At 40.4% G+C, this 22,216-nt stretch overlaps 1 protein-coding gene across 1 annotated transcript; it reads left to right on the top strand.

The window, feature by feature from the left end:
* Nucleotides 1-13,637: 13,637 nt before the first annotated feature.
* Nucleotides 13,638-21,460, top strand: LOC310943839 (choline transporter-like protein 1). Its single transcript, XM_083909513.1, has 16 exons — nucleotides 13,638-13,844; nucleotides 14,110-14,196; nucleotides 14,982-15,124; nucleotides 15,839-15,975; nucleotides 16,117-16,210; nucleotides 16,718-16,887; nucleotides 17,771-17,860; nucleotides 17,951-18,093; nucleotides 18,204-18,390; nucleotides 19,291-19,459; nucleotides 19,546-19,702; nucleotides 19,797-19,880; nucleotides 20,334-20,471; nucleotides 20,555-20,791; nucleotides 20,883-20,957; nucleotides 21,078-21,460. Exons 1-16 carry the CDS (start codon nucleotides 13,821-13,823, stop codon nucleotides 21,099-21,101), a joined length of 1,959 nt encoding a protein of 652 aa, XP_083765639.1. The 5' UTR covers nucleotides 13,638-13,820; the 3' UTR covers nucleotides 21,102-21,460.
* The last annotated feature ends 756 nt before the right edge of the window (nucleotides 21,461-22,216 follow it).

Below are 22,216 nucleotides of genomic sequence, written 5' to 3'. Positions count from 1 at the left end.
TGGGATCAATGAATTACTTTTACAGATGACATAGACATGGCTTGAAAATGTTAGAAAGTGGGTGTGCACGCCCGGTGACAACATTAATTTGAGTCGTGACTAATGCTAATGCATGTTCAGATAGAATCTGCATCATGATAAACAGCTGTTTGTCACGACAGTCTCCTTGTTCCATCCCTAATGACATCATATGACTTGCGCTTACATTTATTTTCCAGTTATCGCTCCATTAGCCTGTCAGAAGCAGTTCCTATTGGGTTTGCTACTCGACATTACATTACGAGCCCATGTGTCACACACACACACACACACACACAGATGCGCTTGTTGGCATTCTCGTGGCAGCGCACATCAAAAAAGTGTCACAATGAAACGTTGTGTCCTGCAAAAACAATGGCATCTCCACACGGCCTCAGTGAATGGACAAAAGCATCGAGCTCGGGATGGCAACAACAACCACAGCATAGCGGAGGAGAAAACAAGTGCAGTGCAATGTTTAGAGGGCATTCTGGTGGTTTGGGTGTTGGTTTCTTTTCTGTCTTCCCCATCTTTTTGAGGTTTCTGTTACATTCATCTGGACTTCCTGTTTTTTTTATAAACGGTAGACAGTTCCCACACTGTTTGAACTCTAAGACCCCCCCCCCCTTCTTCCCCCTCTTACGTTTCGTTGGCCTGCATCACATTTCCCAGGCATGTCCATTAAAGTGAGGGTCCCTCTCTCTCTCAATTACAGCACAATACAATTGTAATTCATAAACAAAGACCTGGAAGTCAATATCTAAGGACAGCAAGACAGAGAAGACGAGGAGAGAGTGGAGAGCTGGTGATGCTGCCAGGTTGTCTACTATCAGATAATATGACTGCTGAGCCAGTCGGGCCCTGAGGTCAGGATAAGGCCTTGTTGCTAAAACAAATAAACACAGTAACAAAGCCCATATCAGGATAATCTCAAGCCATTATACAAAACAGATGGGTTCATTTTACAAAACGAATCCGCAACAATAACATGGTTTACTGGCAACATCATTACATTAATTCAGTTATTTTCTTCATAATAGTCATAAGTGTTATCGCTTTTGTTTTTTACTATATTTTGCCAAGCACAGGGATATGATTATGTTTATTTTTATTGATTCATTTCGATTCCGTCTACTCTGTTCTGTTGAAAGAAAATGTGCTCAAGTCAAAAATCCTGTTGTCAAAAAGAGGAGACCGTACCATTACCATATGCTAGCTGGCCTTGGTGCCTTCCTCTTTAACTGCTAGAACTCGTCTTCTCGAGTTCCAAGAGCCAGGTTGTTTTTTTTTGAGCGTTTAATCCAAAGTCGTCCTGTGACTGACATTGGATCCAGCAGTAATTAAGTGTGGCACTGGTTTTTCCATGTCCCTACAACGGACTCTGCTCTCAGTTTGTGCAGCTGATGGAGAGACATCAACGCCCACCGAAGAGGACTTTCACAATCTCTACGCAAACATGTAATTCATGTTAAAATGATGCATTGATAAAACATTAAATTACACAGTTAATGTATAAATTACACAGTTGATGTGATTTTTAGTTGCACAGACACAATAAATCTTTATTTTATTTGATTTTGGGGGGATTCTATTCCTTGGCTTTTGGCTCGGCAGAGATTTGCTTATTCTAATCCTTTTTTCCTTTACTATTGGTCTTAACACTTTTATTATTTTAATGTCCTGTTGGTTTTAAGTTGGTCTTAGTGTTTTCTTATGTTGTTTTTATGTCTAACTTTACAGCATTTGGTCAACTTTGTTGAATTTAAATGAGCTTCATAAATAAATTTGGATTGGATTCTGATTCTGATTCTAGGAATATGACACCATCTGATTAGATATAGATGTATTGCACTGAAAATACACAAGTGCAGGTTACAAACAACGACAAAGCAACACTATATGGCATAATATCACATTATTTAGTGTATTAAGCATACACAATGGGGGGGGGAACAATATTCATATTACCAACAATCTTCTTGTGCCTTCTTGCAAAAGCACCCATTTTTTGACAAAAATCTGCTTTCCTTCAATGTTGTAAACAGAGAGAGTCCAATGTTTTGTATGCAAAAATAGGGGTATTCGTCTCACCACGCTAAATGGCTTCAAAACTGAAACAAGATCCGACTCTGAAAACAGCTCAAGCATAGTGCTTTCCCTGTAACGGCTGGTGTTTACGAGACGGCGATCGTCTTCGACGAGAACATATCACAGGAATTTAAGTTTCCACAATATGGCACTTGTCTAAACAACATGCCTGGTTAATGTGTGCTCAGTTGGGTATAATGGATTTCTTGTTGCCATTCCAAAAAGGGCGAACACTGCTACTACTAATATACGGAATAAAGACTGTGTCAGTTTTCTGACCTTCGCTTTGTTCCAGTGAGGTCCAATTCGTGGAGCGCTTAGGGTTTTTTGGGCACTTCTCGTTGCCTAATAAGCTCACTGGCTAGCAAAGTGTAAATAGTAGAACATGCTGTAGAACTGTTGGAGGGATAAAGCCTTTCTCCCAATTTACCTGAGCGTCCAACTCCCTCTACATTCACAAACCTTGTGCCCTTATAGGACCTTGTTTTGCAATGAGTTGAGAAAGAGTAAAACATTTCACAGATCCCCCCCCCCCCCCACTCACAGATCTGTAAGCATGTGAGAGTGAAGTCATTGTTTTCCTAGAGGCTTGCCAAAGTGTGGGACAAAATTATTTGTACTGAGTTTATGCCCAGTTACTGTCAGTTCATTTAAAAAAGGCACTTCATTTTGAGGCGCTTAAGAGCCACAACTACATATATTTCACAGAAACAAACACACGCCTATTATTAGTAGTAATAATAATAATAATAACCATCATCATAATCATAAAAATAATATCAAACAGCCCACATATCACATCGATATATATATAATGTTATGGCTTACCTTTCTCATGCGCACTTTCACCACATTATCCTCTTTCAGATCCTCAGGCTCTTTGGTTTCATCTGAAACTGGACTGGAAAGGTGTGCATCGCTGGAAGTCACTGCACCAACGGCCTCGTTTATTTCGTCCATTCTAGAGACTGTGGCTCCTGGTCTGTGGTGTTCCCTCTGAACATCTGCCACCTCACAGGCAAGTGACTCACTGGAGTAACATCCAGAGGCTTGGTTGCCATGGATTCCCTCTGGCGGGAGCTCATCGTTGACCTCTACAGAGCACGATGGCAGGTTTTGGGCGTGCTGCTCGCTGACTGCATGTTTGTCATTTGTATGCGAGTGCTGAGCATCTGGATTTTGGTTAATATTCAAGTTAATGTTCCTTTGAGAATCCGGTACTGGAGCGTCACCAGGTTCAACACGGCTGACCTCTACGATGGTGTCCAGTTTTGAAGCGCTACTTTCCAAGCTTTGAGTTATGGTTTGATCCTCACAAAACGTCAACTCTTTGGACACTGAGCTGATAGTATTGTCTTCTGGTGGTTGACTCGTGGAGGTAGATGTTCCCTCATGCTGGTCAGCACACTTTGCAATGTTTGTCTCTTTCAAATCTTTTTCTGAATCTACATTACTGCTAACTGTCATGGAGGAACACTTACCTTTTAAACAGATATCAGATGATGTGGTTTGCTGATACCTGACCTGTGCTGGCTTCTCTCTGCTTCCTGTTTGTGCACTTTCCTTTCCCTCGGGCACATTCATCTGTGCAATTTCAATATTACACCGTTCCAATGAAGTCTGGTAGGATATTTCACATGCACCAGCCTGATCCAATACCCCAATGCAGCCATGATGATCTTGCTCCACTCCTCTAATGTCTTTTGGGTGAAGTTCTGCATTTTCACTTAGAGTTTCTAGGTCATTTAATCCATCCAGCTTGTCAGCAGAGTCTTTGCTCTGGCTTACTCCATGGTTCCTCTCTCCTTCCACCACTACAGTCACGACGGGTTCTCCGGCAGCGGTTTTGTTAGCTGGTGACATGACATCACCACCTTCCATCACATCAACTGAACTGTGAGGCACGCCAAAAGGTAGGTTTACATGTGCGCCAGCGTGATCACACGTTGAAATCCTCTCTTCCTCGACATCTGGCAGGTCAGTCTGGGGTTCCGGTTCAACGGCACTGGACCCGTTTGGAGTGGCCTCAGAGATTTCAGAAGGTTTGCTGTAACCGTGTGCACGGCTCTCCTTTGTTTCCTGATGATTTGGACGTTTGCCAGGCTGCACACCAGCAGATCCAGACAGTGGAAATCCATTGTTTGAAGATATAGAGATGCATTGTTGCTCCTCGTGAAAGATATGTGGCCTTTTAAAGACATTATCGTCACTGCAGATGTTGGAACTCTGGCTACTTTCTGTGCCGACTGTACCTTCACCGTTGATAGTTCTCTCACTGAGAGTTTTGCCAACAGTAGCACAAGACAGGTTTGAACTGTACATGTCATTGTTTGAACAGGGAAACTCTCCAGAATTACCAATGTTTGTGGTTTGAGCAGGCACATATAAAGAGGCCCTTTCGGAAAAGTCAACATCCCCGATGGAACGAGGTTCATGAACCGACTCGTCCTGCAAATCCAGTGAAATTTTCAACTCCTCTATTCCAGTATCATCATTTGCTGCAGAAGCTGTCACTTCACGTGTCAGTTCTGTCGGCAGCTGATGACAGCCCTCTGGCAGAGAGGCGCACCTTGTTCGTCGACCTTGTTTGGAAGCCCCTCCTCCCGTGCACGGACCCTCGCCGTCAACTCCATGACAGCAGACCAGATCCAGATCGTCGTAGCTGTATTGCAATCCTGAACGGTGAGTCACATGCTCTTCCCAACTCCTTTTCCGTATGGCTACCGGCATGGTGGGTGGACAGCGAATGCTATCCCATAGGGCTGATTGTTACGCCAGCTGAGAATGGTGAACCAGATCTGGGAAGAGCAAGAAAAGAAAGGAGGGTAAGAAACAGACAGTACTTCCAAGCTACTATTTGAGTGGATTAATAAATGAGCATATAAAAATACAACAAATACAAGAGAAACTACTCAGCTAAGGCCACTCTGTTTCCCAGATTTACATTTTTGCAATGTATGAGGTAGTATTAGATTTTTCAAAGCAATAATTTCAAAAACTTCCCGATCTCACAGGAACCACTTATAACAATCTAACAAAAGAAACCAATAATTTATCCTGGATTTCACCTTGTAATATGCCTTCAACACTGATAAATCCTGGAATCTAAAACCGAAAGAAAATAGTCCAGATAAACGTAGATGTCTGTTGTTTACGTTATCCACTTTTTACGAGGTGAAACCTCGCCGGTCTGCTTCACGCCGCGAACCTTCAGCGCACGTTCTTTAAAAGCTGCGAAATAAGTGGTCTAAAAAGTTCAGGGCGTTGGTGATCTGTCATCCTACACATTCCCCATGCGCCCACAAACTGACAATGATGTAAACAAAATAAACTGAGGCTGAAATGTTTGTCAGTGTCACCGAACAGCTGGTTCTCTGCACTCCAGAGTTCTCATGTTACACACACACTGTGGGTTTCTGATCGCAGGAATGGTGCTGTGGTATTTTTCCTGTTGTTCTAAGTCAGGATGTACAGAAATAAGGGAACACATGGCCTCAACTGCAGGATGCCCTTAAAATTCAAGCTCAACATCTGGTGTATTTTATAGAATCTAATGATAGAAAAAGGCAGTTGATTGGAGATCCTTGGTATCCTTGTTGTATTTTATGGTAAGTGAACTACAACTGTTTTTAAATCATATACATTCAATACAATTTCTACTAGAGTCAGTAGCAAAAGACGTTTTTTGCACAATATGTCACTTAATTCCTTCCTAGCACTTTCTAAGTAATATTAAATTTGAAGCAGGTGTTTTCACCTTTCCTTTCCTCAGAGGTAGAGTTGGATCACAACTGCCATCTGTATCTTAAGGCAGGAGCCGGCACCTGGTTAAATAAGTTCATTCCAAAAAGTCCTCAAAAATGTTGGTCCATCAACGCGTCATCCAGCAGAACTGACCCCACTTTACATCCAGTTACTTACGCATACTTACTGTAAATTCTCAAAGTGTTTACAAAGTTTTTTCCCCACCGGATAAAATCCAGTCGTATATTTGGCAGTCGTCCAACACATATACTGTGTGTTGCAGATCAAGAGCGCAATTTTCCAGAGATATTTCCCAGGCTTAAGCAATCCGTCCACATCTGCAGTAACACGTATCCATCTCTTCCCCGAGCGACTTGACATTTGCTCGCAGTCCTTAGGCTACGTTGCCGCGAGCTATTTTCTGGGCTCCAGTCAGCGTCCTCGCTGTGAAGCTGTCGGACTGGCAGTGAAGCCACCAGAGGCAGGCAGAGAGCCAGGGAGCAGCGAAAAGTCCACAGACAACTTCCATCTTGATCGCATTAAGGTTTTTGCTGACACTGAATGCCAAAGAGTCAGGGTGGTGTAAGAGGGGCTGGCTTTCCTCCCCCCCCCCCCCCCCTCTCCACCCCTGCTCACTCCTTCTCTATCCTTTTTCTCATCAGGTCCCCTCCCCGCTGGTTTTGACAGCGAGTCTGAGTCACATCCGAGGAGCCCCATCCCCCGTCTCCAAACTCACTCCGTACATTATCAGCATTTATTTACCCCACCGTCCTCAATCTACTTTCTCCTCGCTCTTTACCAAACTTACTTCTCTCAAAACTACTCTCGCTCTCCTCCTCTCAGCAGACTCTGTCTTCATTTTTTTCTTAGCTTTCTATTTCACTACGCTGGGCAAGGCCCCCACCAGTTGGTTTTGATTAGTACCAGACAGGCTGCCTTGTAAGATCTCTGGCTGCAGGCCAAGAGAGATTGCTCTTATATTTTGGCAGTTATATCTGGGGCTATTTTTTTTAATTTGTCACTGTAATTCTTAGTAAGCCGTCTTAACCAAACACAATTAAGTCAATTTAAAGCGAGCCAGTGCTGCAGATAAGCTTTTTAAAATATATACTACTTTCGAAACATAACAACCAAAGACATTATATGACAATTGAAGCTGATATCTTTGTTTTAATGGGAAAAATGCATTTAACGACACCAATGCCAGCAAATCCATTGCCTAATTTGTCAAGAGGCACCAAGAGGAATAAAAAAGCACAAGCCAGACCAGAGATATTTACACATGATGTCATACGGGACCTTTCAGATAAATGTTTATCAGCACATTTTCTTTCTAAGCGTCTATTGGGACTGTGCTGCTGGAAGAAAAGCTGAATATTTCCACAGATTTCCATGTGTGTAACCTCCAGGTCAGACACAACAAAAAGCACACAACTCTTTTGTGTTGGCTAAATAGTCCAAGTTTTGTTGCCTGTATTACTCAAAATTAAGCTTTAACCAAATCTCTCAAGAGTGTTTTTTGTCTATCAGGTCAGCTGCACAAAAATAATTTTCGGTCAAAGCATTGGGGACAATACAGGCACAAGGGAAAACTGGAATGAAGCTCCCTCCAGCTGCTGGTGCTGCTGCAAACCCTGGCCTCTAACCTGTGGGTCGTCCAGATGTGAGGTGAGGCTCCGGATGAGTCTTTTCTTAGGGGCCTTGCTGGGAAAACTGTGCACTGCTGTCAGCATCAGTTCTCTGGGGACACAGATGGTCATATTCAAAAGGGGGGGGAAGGATCCAAGGACAACAAAACTCCTCTGTAGCTCGTCGTCACATGATGAGCTCTGCGGTCGTTGTGTAACGAAATGCAGCTTTTTTCTGGTCACAGTAGCTTACATGTGGATATGGATGATGATTGAAGTGCAGAGGCCGAAGCGGAGCATGACTCAAGCTATCCACTCATTACCCTCCTGTGGACATGCGGCACAGGCCTATAATTTAAAAGACCAGCCCCCACCCCTGACAAATCAGACCATGGCCACGGGGCACCTGGTCTACGTCACAATCTGATCCATCAGAATCAACGTTATGTGAGATAGCGGGTATTTCTGGGTTAGTGTGAGCTGTGCAAGTGCTGAAGCAAAGATTGTTTGTGCATGTATGTAGCTTAAAGGTGCATTATGTAATAAATTTAAAGCAACTGGCCATAAAATCCTCCTAATATGTCACAGAGACTCAGGAGTAATGTTCATATAACAAACTGAACTCACCAACAACAACAGTGCAGCCAAAATATTTGCATAAAAAAAAACATTTTGCAGACTGCAAATCATGTTTATGTTTTGAAATCATGTTTTGGCATGTGGCGCCACCTACCGCCGTCTACCAATCATTGCAGTCAGTAGAGTCTCAGCTGCCGAGCAACCACGGGTTGCCCGTTACGTCAGAAAATGAAACCTAAAAGACGTCGGTATTATGAATTTAAATGCAGTAACCGTTTTTGGCCACATTCTTACATATGGCACCTTTAATGTTTTCAGTAACAATAGCTGTTCTGTGCTAAACGCAGGCATGCTAATGACAATACTAGTGCTGATTTTAGCAGGTGAAATGGTAATGATGTATTTATTTGGTCATGAACCAGTGTTTTGAAAAGGAAAAATTAAAGGGATGAACAAAGTTATTATAATCCATCCTGAAATTGTCGCCCAATCTTTTACAGTACACCCACAACCACTGAGATTTTTCGTCCTATACAGCTCAATATTGCATTTCCTGGTGTCATAATGCTAAGAATCATTCAGCACTAGAATAACTGTGACATAATATGGAATTAAATATATATATTCTGTGGATTGGTACAGAGAATATACTCAACTATAGTTATTTCTACTATGTGAAAATTTATTTGAGTCATCATGGCAGTCTAGACCCTACACCAAAGTCCCATATCACAGAGGATGAGTGTGGATATTCTCACAGCGTCATCGGTCGAGAGCGGTTACATGCTAAAGAAAGACCTATTCATGATTCACCCTATAATCCCCCACTGTTCAAGAAGCAGCGAGGGCCCAAAGGAAACAGCTTCACATTCCTCACAGATGTAGTTTATTATTGGAAAAATAAGCCTCGTCTAAATCATGGGCAGTGAAGAACACAGAGTGTTTGCCCATGGAGGAAAATGTAGGTGACTCTTGGATATATGTATATATATATATATATATATATATATATATATATTTAAAAAAAAATCCAAAACACTGTCCCTCCCATAACTGAGTCATATTGAGTCCTCGCATATACAAAGAGTGCTTTGAGAAGATTATTTAAATGCTTTTTAGGGCTTCTATAAATAACCTGTGCCTACTGTACTTGCATGGCTGCTTTAAACAGGTCCAAAACTAACTTTGGGTTGATTTACACGTGACAAAAAAATGCACAAATCTGATTTGAAATTCTATATATATAAAATCAACAAACCACGCCAAAGTCTTTGCACTCCTTTCCTGTCACTATGCTGCTATGCCCTGTGGTTTAACAACTCCTTTTCAAAAGGCCAGAGGCATGCTGGTTCAAATGACAGGGTTTGAGGCCTGGGGTGGGAACTCCAGCAATTGCAATAATCTTAAATGAAACATCCCAGCATGGACGACGCAACTAAAGTGCATGTAAATAATAAAAAATAAAAAAATAAATATTGAGAGCTGCTACAATTTTTCCATCGTTTGTTTATGTTATCTTGTTTTTCCTTGTGTGGGTCCTAAGCACATGAAATCGTCGTGGGAGACAACAAGAGGGGGTTCTTGGCCACCGATCAGGGTTTATATGTGACTATTACCGTGGGAACAGGAAGTACAAGTTATTAGGGATACAAACCATAATGTATCTAATCTTCTTGTGAGTGTGTGGGTGTGTTTTTTAACCTCTATAGGACCTGCTCTGGGATAAACACTGAGCTTGTCAAGACCAGTAGTCCACAAGGAGAACACAACCTGGTCCTAATGAGGCAGAATCTAATTTGTGAGGAACTGGTTATGTTAAGGTTTAAGATATAAATTGTGGTGCGTGTGTGTGTGTGTGTGTGTGATCTCAAATGTTTACGACTGTGTATCAAACACTGAAAATGTCCCATCAGTGTTGACCTTGTACCATCTGTTCTTTGTTGCCGTTGTGATTAAAAGCCTTGAATGACTCAGGGATGAGTGTGAGTTCCCTGCATTTTAAAATATGACATATAATAAAGTATACTTTACAATCACATGTGTCAAACTCAAGGCCCGGTGGCCAGATGTGGCCCACCACGTCATTTTATGTGGCCCGGGAGTGATTAATTGGTCTTAAAAATCAGTGTTAAAATAGGTATATGCTGCTTTAAGGCGTGCGTTGACCATAAACTACATTTCCCACAATGCCTGGCGATCGTGTTACCCGCAAAGTGACGTCACCGCCACTAGATCGCAGTGTGTCATTGTATATGCATCACGCGACGAGTAAAATTGAATAAGTAATAAATACAGAAAGTTATTTAGCAATATGTTAGGGAGTAGTTACCTTTATTTTACATTATATTTGGTTACATTTATTCTGTATGAAAATGAGTTTGACACCCCTGCTTTACATGATTAAATATAACAGCTAGAGCTGTTTCATTAACTTCACTGTTATTCTATTATCTCCCAGAATTTGCAACAAAGTCCTATTCTTCGATGCAAAAGCAATAAACCATGTGTCAAAAATCGTGCGACGGATTTATTGAAATAAAACTGACTGTTTTTATGAATCAAAAATCAAAAAGACTGCCCAGTTCAGCATTTTTTTAAATCAACACCCTGCTTCAGCAGGAGCCACAGCACGACTTTTAACGCAAAAAGGAAAAGAAAACTTATTAAAAAAGTTTACTTGCTACAGTCAGTGACACATTGAACTAAGCGTAAATCTATTTTCAACACTACCTGCATTTGGAATAACATGGTTTAATGTGGGTCAGAGCATAGCATAGGTGCTAACAACAGCTGTATTCCATTTGTCTTCTAAACACATGGCCCATAACACCCAATAATCACCAGCACCTGAGCACATTCCCACACTTCTATAGCCAGAAAATTCATGCATGTAAGAATGCACATTGTTTTTAACGCTATAACCATTTTCATAATCTCAAATTCAGGTTTGCACTGCTTATTTAGCCAAAAAAAAACACAAAAAACCCCACGACTTTCCCAGAGTGTTGCACCACATGAATGAGAAAACAACTGTATTTGATTTCAATAGCTCATCTTGGAAGAGGCACTGTTTGCTTTATAAAAGGTCAAGTGATTCAGAGTGAGTAGTTTATTACCACTCTTTCCATCCATTAAAAAAAACAAAACAAAAAAACTTAAGTGCTACACAGAGATTCCAAAATACTCACCTTATGGTATGCATCACATGCTCCAAAGCTTGACAGTTTTTGACAGCCTGAGCCTTGAACGCGTCTCAGGACACAGGCACATAATATTTATCCTTGTGTCTTGTTGTTTATGAAGAATGATTCTCGAGCTTGGACCAGAGCCTGCGAGAGCCTGGATAGTGACGTACCGCACGCCCCGCCGCCCAGGATTCTGCTGAACATATGCTGTGCTGGCAATTGACTCGTCCAGTAGAGATCCACAGAAAAAAAAAAAAAAAAAAAAAAAGTGTTGTCCTTGGACACTGTTGCCACAGCAGCATCCACAGGAAATTCTTGAAACCAAGAGTCAGGGGATGCAGGGCCAAAAGCTGTTTCATCAATTGATGAGAGGGACCTCTGCGCGGTTATGTTTCTGCCTTCATGTTCGTTTGAATCCCAATCTCTGTGTGTTCCATCGTCATCTGCACATCATGTGTTTCTGTAGATTAGATGTACATGTCGGGGCTTCAAGGGACTCAACATCACGTGCACGGCACATTGCATTGCACATCTTATCTTCAGGCTGAAAGAAGTGCCTTGTTAAATGATATATCTGTCAGATATCTACTGCACTGCACACACTGGTGCCCTTAGTAATTTACCTGCCAAGTTTGACACCTGCAAAGCCATTGCACAGTTATGCAATTAACAGACAGACGATGGAAAAACTGCACAACTCTGACTTCATAAAAAGAAGCGAGGATAAGATTTCCAGAGCTGAATAGATGAGATTGCTCGGGTTAAATATGCATCTTCCCTTCCGGTCTGAAGCAGTAGAAACATTAATAATGAAAATGAAGAGTCTACAGGAAAGTAAGACTCAAGTCACTACTTCTGAAAAAAAAAAAAACTGTTTGACATTCAGCCAACTCAGGAACTGTGCAGGTCAGGAAACCTTCACGACGAGGAGCAGAAACATCTTGAAAAATAGCAGGCGGGGGTTGTATCTTCTTAAAAAAAAAATTCAACCTCAAACATCTGAAACGAGTTATCAGCCATGACACAGATCCCAGCTATGAGGGTGAAAACGGCGATATAAAAATGATGATGTAAAATGGGGCGCAGTTCTTCAAAAAACTAAAATATTCAATCCAGAAGTGAGAGTAACCACAGAATCCAGTTTAGATACCTTTTGTCTTTGGTTGAGCTTTTTTTTTTTTTTTTTTTTTTTTAAATACGTGCCTTCTTGCAGAAAAGGTTTCACAGAAGGAAAGTCTTTCAGCTTGAAGGCAGCAGATTCAGAGATTATACAAACAAGTGTCTCTGAGCAGCAGGGATTACATGGGGCTGTTACTAATTCAGTAAATCACCATTAGATTGATGAGCTGGCTGTAATACCTTAAACATACAGGCGGGGGCGACAAATGATCGCCCCCACAGGTAGGCATCTGGATTTCTCGTTTACAATTTAATTATTTAGATTGATAGGGAATAATACAATCATTTAACATTGCTTCACTATTACACATAAATTCTAATTTAAAAACAAACAAACACAATTGTTCTCGATAATTTGTAATACAGCAGCAGTATTTTACATATTAACGAAGGTGAATTCAGGTTTTTTTGACAGAAAAGTAAGCCTGTGAGTAATGCATGTTCACTTCATTCTTAAATCATGTTCTATATTATTATATACATTGAAAAGTTTACCTGTTTGATGCTGTAGTCTGTGTGTGGAGTGTCCACGGTAAACAAGAGTCCACTGAAAGGATGTGGACATTCAGGTCCACGTAGTCGCATCACTGCCATCTTCTGGCGTCTCCGGCACCTAACACCACGTTTGTAACAAAAATAAATAAATAAATAAAATAAAGAAATAAAGTAAATATGACAAAGGCTTGTTCGCTAATGTCACATTCTTAGCTAATGTGCAGCACGGCTAAGTCACGTTTCATTGTCAGCAGTTTACGAACACTTTTTAGTATTTACTTTCCTTGACTTCGACGTATGAATGTAAGAATTGAACGAAATGATTGACGAGAAAGAACAACTCGTAATAATAGTGAATAGACCACGATATATCCCAAAATATTATAATGTGAACAGAAATGCTAGGTTGGGACATTTTAGGGATTGGAAGGCAACGCGCGCGGTGCCTTCTGGGAGTTGTTGTATTTGTAGCTTTTAGACAATACAGGCAAACTATATCGAATTTGGCGATTCTATCTGGTCATGTAGTGCCACTTCCACTTCCACGTGTCTAGTTTATAAACAGCCGAATTCAAAAATACACACAATTCCCATTTTTTTCCTCTTCTCAGTTCGTGTTTTTGTTTTCCTGAATGTCCGTGAAGGCACCGCGAGACATTTTTCTCCTTCCTTCCGCGTTTGTTTACCTGCCGCAGCTCCGCGCGCACATATGGGCGTTTGCTAACTTAAGAGTTAGCGAACTAAAGTATTAATTTGTGCTCTTAAGACGATTATGGGAACAACGTAACATCAGCAGGATAGCGAGAGAAAGAAAAGGGGGCATGAGACTGAAAAGTTTAGCCAAAGAATAGACCTTTAAAGTTAAGTTTTGTTTTTAGCTTACATTTTCGCGTTCCTGCTCACAATGGGATGTTGTACCAGCACAGAGGTAGGTGGTTTGTTCACAGTTTGATAGAAGAAGACGTTTAATGCTGTTTTAAAACAACCTTTAAAACACGACGAGCGTCACCAGTCGTGTGCAACGTTCACGTCACATTTTGTAGTAGACGCTTGTTTTGCAGCAACAAGTTGTTGCAGTCGAGTTCGTGCGCTGGTGTCGATGCAGCAGGGTCACCACTGCACCAACGGAGACGAGGATATATAATCTCAGTTCATATAATCTGTATATTCTCCACTTTCTTATGCCTCGCCAGGGTAAACGTGACTGGAAACCGCTGGAGGAGCGCAGCTGCACGGACATCCCATGGCTCATCCTCTTCATACTGTTCTGTATTGGCATGGTGAGTTCAAAACTACTGCTAAGTTATAAACATTGGCTTTGATTTGATTAACTTTTAAGTTGGGGAAGAACACAAACAATAATACGATCCATAAGGCACAAAATATCTACTCTTTAAAGTCCATCATGTAACATTTAGGAGAGTTTATTGGCAGAAAATTGAATGTGCTAATCTTAAATTTGTCATGCAAGTGTGTAATTACTATGCAATTAAAGTATTTTTGTTTTCATTGTATCAGAGCAAGCCATCCATGTTTCTACAGTAGCCTAAATCCAATCCAACTTTATTTATAAAGCATTTTAAAAACAACAACAGCTGAAACAAAGTGCTGTGCATCAGAAATAATTAAACAAATCAAACAAAACATACAAATGGACAAACCAGACAGATTTTTTCCAAAGTTTACTATGTAAAGAGAGAACATCCTTTCCTTTGCACATCATGGATGTATAATAATAACAAAACACATATAATATATAATATATATATATATATGTATATATATATACATATATATATATATATACATATAAAGGTGAAGTGATTTCACTGTGTTTTAAGAGGTAAAAACAGATTTGTGCAATTATCCACTTGTACTGTTATTCTCAGTTTATCACAATACAGGTCAACAGTTAGACTTCACACTGAACATAATAACCTGTACAAAGGTTGTTCAACTGTCCTGACTTGGATTTGTTTCTAGATCTAGAACAAAACACGTTAAAAGTGAGTGGATTATGATCTGTGTTATTAGTAGTATCTACTCTGCTGTGTGTCCTCTGCAGGCGTGCATCTGCGGCTATCCCATAGCCACGGGCGCTGCCTCCAGGCTCGTCTCAGGATATGATAGCTATGGCAACACCTGCGGTCACAATAACACCAAGATTGAAGGAGTACCTCTCAGTGGCCAGGACATGAGGGAAAACAAGTGAGTCTCGTTATTATCTGACATATGGCTTGGTTTTCTCTCAAATTAGATTGACAATATTTGCCTGATTTCTCAGTTGTAGGTTTAGTACAGACATGTTTTTTTGCCCCCCTGCAGCTCAGAATTGGTGTCACAGAAAAAAAAAGCCATTCAATGTTGCACAGGTTCATGCAAGGATTGCGTCACATAATCCTAATCTAATTTACCACAAACAGCAGGTTGCCGCACATCACTTTGAGTTTATCTCCTGTCCTAGTTACACAGTTTTGAATATTAATCTCGTCAGAGCAGACCTCGTCTTATTTCCCTGAAAATGGTACGATATGCATATATTGTAATGATTGGAGATAAAGAAAGATAAAGAAATGCCACAGAGTCTGCTTGTTATAATTAATGTGAGGAGTCTTTGATTTTTTCCCCCCTTCTTTTGGCCGTGGATTGCCATCAGCGTGCCGCCTGCAAGCCCAGTTTTCAAGAAACAATGGGTCATGCTTTATTGGGCTGATTTCCCTGCACAGAGGCTTTGAATAAAAAGGCGTTTATGTTACAAAGAGGGATCTGTGTCTAGCAGCAACAGCAAATGTCAACATCTTTCGTTTTCATTTTGACTGGCCACAGAGAGAGAACACTCAAATCTGGCACAGTCATAACAAAATCGACAGCACTTTACACTCAACCGCTAACGATTCCCATTTTTCCCTTTTCAATACATAGGTTTGTTTTCTTCCTGGATCCCTGCAACCTCGACCTCATTAACAGAAAGATCAAGTCCATTGCTCTGTGTGTCTCCAAATGTCCTGCTTCTGAACTGACGACATATGACGATTTAAAGAAGTTTGCGCTAAATAATGGTGAGAAATCGAGGCACAGGCTAGTTTTTTCCTGCTGTGTTTATCTTCTATCTGTCTTAAATTCAATGTTTTTATGACAAATATTGGACATTTTGATATATTGACTGTTTGTGCACTGTTTGTGTTTTCCCGTGTTATCAGGCTCCCACCTCTGTTCTTATGACATTTCTCCAACAAGATACACAGGCCATTCAGAAAAATTCACTAAATGTCCCCAACTCCCTGTTTCAAAAAGGTAATAAATCAAGGATATACTTTAATATTTGTAATGTTTATTTGGTTCACACCTATAGTGCAATTTATTTCATAGTACCTGTGTTTCATATAATATTTCCATACACTCATATTTAAACATCCTCAACACTTGTTTGTATAAGATATACTTGGGTATCTAGCAAAAAAAAGTCATATTTACACCATTTTTGGTCCCACTTTAACACCAAGTTGTACAAAAACACAGCAGCAACACACAGTGCAGACCAAGCTTCTCTCTAGAGTTCAGTCAGGATTAATGTTTGTTTTACTGATTGAGTATTTAAAAAAGCTAGGTTTTTTAGCTCAGTTTTCTAGGAAAGTACCATTATCGGATACAGCCTCTGTATCAGCAGACAGAAAGGCTGGTTGGAACATCCTAATTTCAACGTTCCACATGTCAGGAATAAAAGGAGACAAATAAATAACAGATATAGACATTTGCCGCCATGTATTAACTTTTCTTCTTTATGTTTTTCATTATTTACAGTAAGGCTATCCCCGTGTTTGACCGCTGCATCCCAGTGGACATCGGCTGCTACGCTGACTTCATTCAGTCCTTCATCACATTCGTCAGTGACAACACTGTGCTGCGACGTGTCGTTTCTGGGGTCATGGCCAGCAAGGAGATCATCATGGGTCTTTGTATTCTGGCTTTAGGTAAAAATAAAAAAAATAAATAAATAAAAATAAATAATATTATTTATTATATAGCACAAAACTTTATTTATATGGTAAGAAACGACTGGTATTTTTTTCGTTTCTGCCACTCTCACAGCTCTTATCACTTAGGGGGATTCATTATGGAAGAGCAGCTATTTTTGTCCAAAATAATAATAACAGGAAATGTCTGTGGTGGTGACACGATTGTATTCATTCAAGTGTTTCCCACAGACGTGCGTTAAAAGGTCTGCTCTATCTCCTCTCATTGAGAATGTCAAAACTGATTCTTATTCAGGTTTAGACGCCTTTTATTTTGACTTATTTTATTATTTTGTGTATTTACATTGGGATGTCTGGGTCTTAGGGCCCACGGTTGGTGTAGTGGTTAGCACTCTTGCCTTTGCAGCAAGAAGACCCGGGTTCCTGGGTTCGAGCCCCGTTTGGAACAACTTCGGAACAAGGGCCTTTCTGCAAGGAGTTTGCATGTTCTCCCCGTGTGTGCGTGGGTTTTCTCCGGGTTCTCCGGCTTCCTCCCACAGTCCAAAAACATGTGATATGGGGATTAGGTGAATTGGTCACTCTAAATTGACCGTAGGTGTGAGTGTGTGAGTGAATGGTTGTTTGTCTCTATATGTGGCCCTGTGATGGACTGGCGAACTGTCCAGGGTGTACCCCGCCTATCGCCCAATGTCTGCTGAGATAGGCACAGCACCCCCCGTGACCCTCTGGTGGAGGAAAAAGCGGTAGATAATGGATGGATGGATGTCTGGGTCTTTTCATATTCCAAGCTTCATGTTTTCCTGTATTTTTGGTAAACTGCATATAAAAGTAGTATGTTTCATTTTATAATCCTGACACTGTTTATTTTCTCTGTCTTCAGTTCTGTCCCTGGTCATGATGATCATCATTCGTTACATATCCAAAGTGCTGGTGTGGATTCTCACGATCCTCGTCGTCATCGGCTCAATAGGTAACTTTCAGAAAAATATGTCCATATATATATAAATAAATGAAGTACGATGTGGTACGAGGTGACAGTTTCCGCTGTGATCTTTTGCAGGTGGGACAGGCGTCCTCTGGTGGCTGTACGCCGACCACAGGATCGCGCTCGAAAAGAAGGCCGTGTCTGCGTTGGGGAATGAAGTCGCCTCAGACAACGTCAAAGCCCTGCTCGTGTACGCAATCGGTGCTACCATTTTCACGGTACGTCTTAAGGCTAGGCTTTTGAGGCAATTCACTGAAAACCATCCAAAAAAAGTGTTTTAAAACTAGATTTGAAAGGTATCAGACTATGTGTGTGTGTTAACCTTCAGGTTGTTCTCCTGCTGGTGATGTTCTTCATGAGGAAGCGAGTGGCGCTCACCATCTCTCTGTTCCACGTGGCGGGGAAAGTGTTCACCCACCTGCCTTTGCTGGCCTTGCAGCCATTCTGGACCTTCCTCTGCCTCATGCTCTTCTGGGTCTACTGGATCGCTGTGCTTCTCTTCCTCGGCACTGCAGGTTCCGTCTTTTTTTGTTTTGTTTTGTTTTATCCAAAGGGTTTGTGGTACACTTTACCAAAGAAAGGAGAATATTAATTTGTGACATGAGACATTTTGTCTTGGTTTCGGGGCATGACTTCAACTCCCACATCTGGAATCTTGTGCCAGTCTCGTGATGTGGGAGGACCGAGTCAAAGAAACACTTCTCTCTTCATCTCCCACTTTTTTCCTTTTCGGCTGCTTGACTTTTCATTCAACCGCAGTCGTATTTAAAAAAAAACAAAAAAACATTCCACTTCTTTGTTTCTCATATCTATTTTCTGATATAGTTTTGCCAAGTAAGGAAATAGTTCAACAATCGGTGAATTCTTGCCTTAGCGACAATTTCATGAAGAGAATATAAGTAATAATGTGTTTCATTCATTTTTTAAATTAATGTATTGAATTTTTTTATTTTCTTAATTTTTCTCTTTTTTTAAGTAATAATGCATTTTATAATTACTATTATTTATTTAATAAAAAAAAGAAGTAATAATGCATTTTTTATTTTATTTTATTAAAAAGGTAATAATGTTTTTATATATATATATATATATATATATATACATATATATAATTATAATATTTAATTAAAATAAAATAAAGGTTTTTTGCATTTTTATATATATATATATATATATATATATAATTATAATATTTAAATAAAATAAAATAAAGGTTTTTTGCATTTTTTGAAATAAGATGAAACCATTTTATGAATTTTGTCCCATTTGTTTGAGTTTATTGACATTTTTCATAATTTTACACCCTTTTTAAAAGAGATATTCCTTTTATAACTATAGTATTATAGTTATAAAAGTACAGAAACAGAACAAAAACATGTGTATTCCATGCTCACGCTTTTGCATTCTCGCCGTAGGAACACCCATAAAGAACAACTCCACAGGTGTGGTCGAATATCAAATGCAAGAACCCTTCCAGTACCTGGTGTGGTACCACGCCGTCGGTCTCATCTGGATCAGCGAGTTCATTCTCGCGTTCCAGCAGATGACCATCGCCGGAGCTGTCGTCACCTACTATTTCACGAGGTACGAAGCGACAGCGACTTCCACATGCTTCGTTCCGCATTCCGCTGTGTGTGTGTCTCCTCACTGGCTGCTGTGGTTTATTTCAGGAACAAATCCCAGATGCCTTTGACTCCCATCCTTTCTGCCATGGCACGAACCTTCCGCTACCACCTGGGCACTCTGGCCAAAGGCTCCTTCATCATCACGATCGTGAAAATCCCTCGTTTAATCCTCACTTACATCCACAGCCAGCTCAAAGGAAAGGTAAGCTGTGAAAGTATTATTATTGAAGTGTTTTTCAAACCTGCAAACTATTAAGATAACCCCATTTTTTTTTTTATTTGTGTGTTTCTTATAGGAAAACGCCTGTGCTCGCTGCATGCTGAAAGCTTGTGTGTGCTGTTTATGGTGCTTGGAGAAGTGCTTAGCGTACTTGAATCAAGTAAGTAAAGGAAATACACAACCTATTCCTTATTTTTGAAGGAAAAGCACTTTTTTTTCAATGAATATACACATTTTTAATTTGGTAAAAGACTATTCTAGCTGCAAACGTCTGGTTTTTAACGGAATATGTACATAGGCGTACATATAGAGGCCCATTTCCAGTGTTCTAATGGTACATTGTGTTTGCTAATGGCGTTAGAAGGCTATTGGATGATTTGAAAACCCTTGTGCAATAGTATAGTATAGTTTTATATGAATTAAAATCATTATTTCTAATCTTGTTAATGTTTTGACTATATTTTCTATTCATTTTGCAACTATTTGGTGAATAAAAGTGTGACTTTTAATGGAAAACACCCCAAAGAAATTGTATAGGTGACCCTAAACTTTTGAGCGGTAGTGTAGATATCTTAGGATCTCCAGTGAACATGACTGCGTCGTATCATTTCAGAACGCTTACACTGCGACAGCCATCAACAGCACCAGTTTCTGCACCTCGGCCCGCGAAGCGTTCCTCATCCTGGTGGAGAACGCGCTCCGCGTCGCCGCCATAAACACCGTGGGCGACTTTGTCCTCTTCTTGGGAAAGGTACCACATGGGAAACATAATTTCTGCTTCAGTTTTTCCACGTGAGATTTTCTAACCATGGGCGTAACTCTGCACACTCTCAGGTGCTCATCGTCTCCTGCACGGCGTTCGCCGGCGTCCTGGCTCTGAATTACCAGAGGGACTACGCCGTGTGGGTGCTGCCTCTGCTCATCGTCTGCATGTTTGCCTTCCTGGTGGCTCACTGCTTCCTCTCGGTGTTTGAGAACGTGGTCGACGTGCTCTTCCTCTGCTTCGCAGTGGACTCCAAGTATAACGACGGCAGCCCTGGACGGGAGTACTACATGGACAAGGCCTTAATGGTGAGAGGAAAGCCAGTGTAGGCGTGTCTCTGATATACATATAATGCTTTCTAATTATCTAATAAAACTGTTCTGTTTTTTCCCCTTCCAGGAATATGTCGAGAACACTAAGAAAATGGGTCGGTACAAGGCGGAAGACGGAGACGGGCGGGAGATGAAGGCCATGGTGAGCTGAAACGTAATCGGTACCAAATAAATAGTCCTAACAGGTTGTGTGTGATTCTTTTGTTTTGTGGTTTTCAATGAAAACCAGATGATAATAATGTTTTTTTCCTCTCTCCTGCAGACACGTGGGGGAACTTCAGCGTAACGTCGTGTTGGACAGTCGAAAACCACTGAAAGCTTTATCTCGGCTCACCTTGCATTTCACTCCAGGAACTTCTGGAAAAAATAACCTTGCCTTATTTTATTTTTTTTTTTTTAAGAAACCTAACTCGGCTTCAGTGAAAGATGCGTTAAGTTTTAAGTTGTTGTTGTTGATTTTTGAGAAACGGGGGTTGCAATGTTGCGGTTGACACTAACGGGTGAATAACATTTTGTTATATTAATAACGGGTCTTGTTGTTTTTTATCTGTATGCCAAAGGTTTCCCTTTTTATTTTTTATTCTTTTTAAATAATATGCGTGATGTAACATGGTTTAACATGTTTGTTATTGTGTGTTAGTCATTTTTAAAATGTTTAGTGTACATTAAGAAATGCATTTTGTTACATTTCTTCACGTTTATTACTCATAAAGTTTTCTACTCAATAAGAACAAAGGAGTTTTATTCTTTCACTTTTTCACATAAGTGTGTGTGTGTGTGTGTGTGTGTGTGTGTAAAAGAAAACAAAGCAGAACAACGAAATTGTCATGTTTAGACTGTAGTACCCACTTGTGGTCAGCAGGGGGAAGCCAAGCAACATTAAAGTCACCATTGTGTTGAGTTTGTTACCCAGAGGAAAGATACAGTGGAGCCTTTGTTCACCTTGATGGTTGAGTAGCGTCACAATAACGTCATTGGAAATAATTGGTATACAAAACAGGAGTATATTATTCTTCTATATTTTGAGTGAATATAAAATGATACTGGAATACCAATCTAATGTTCTTGCTTTGAACACCTGGGAGCAGCATATCTTTGTTTTGTGTCCAGCCTTAACAACAAAATTACAAAATAACCTCATATCAGGCTTTAGAAGTCCACTAAATGAAGTGAAAATATGACTTTATGTTCATCTTTCCATATCCTGTGACTTGATTTAGTCAAGATGAAACAAAGGTGGCGTTTTTTTTAAACTGAGATCATGTCCCGTTTTAAGGTTTGAGGACACAGTCTGAAGTGGGGAAAATATACCTCGTCACCAAAAACTGTATAGGTTTCTGGTCAACGGTACAAAAACTGAGGTGTTGGTTAAGTATGAGGAACACAGTGTGAATTATACTG

This window comes from Microchirus variegatus, assembly GCF_963457635.1.
Source record: "Microchirus variegatus genome assembly, chromosome: 23".
NCBI classification, from domain to species: domain Eukaryota; kingdom Metazoa; phylum Chordata; class Actinopteri; order Pleuronectiformes; family Soleidae; genus Microchirus; species Microchirus variegatus.
This window is presented reverse-complemented; position numbering and strand designations above follow the sequence as displayed.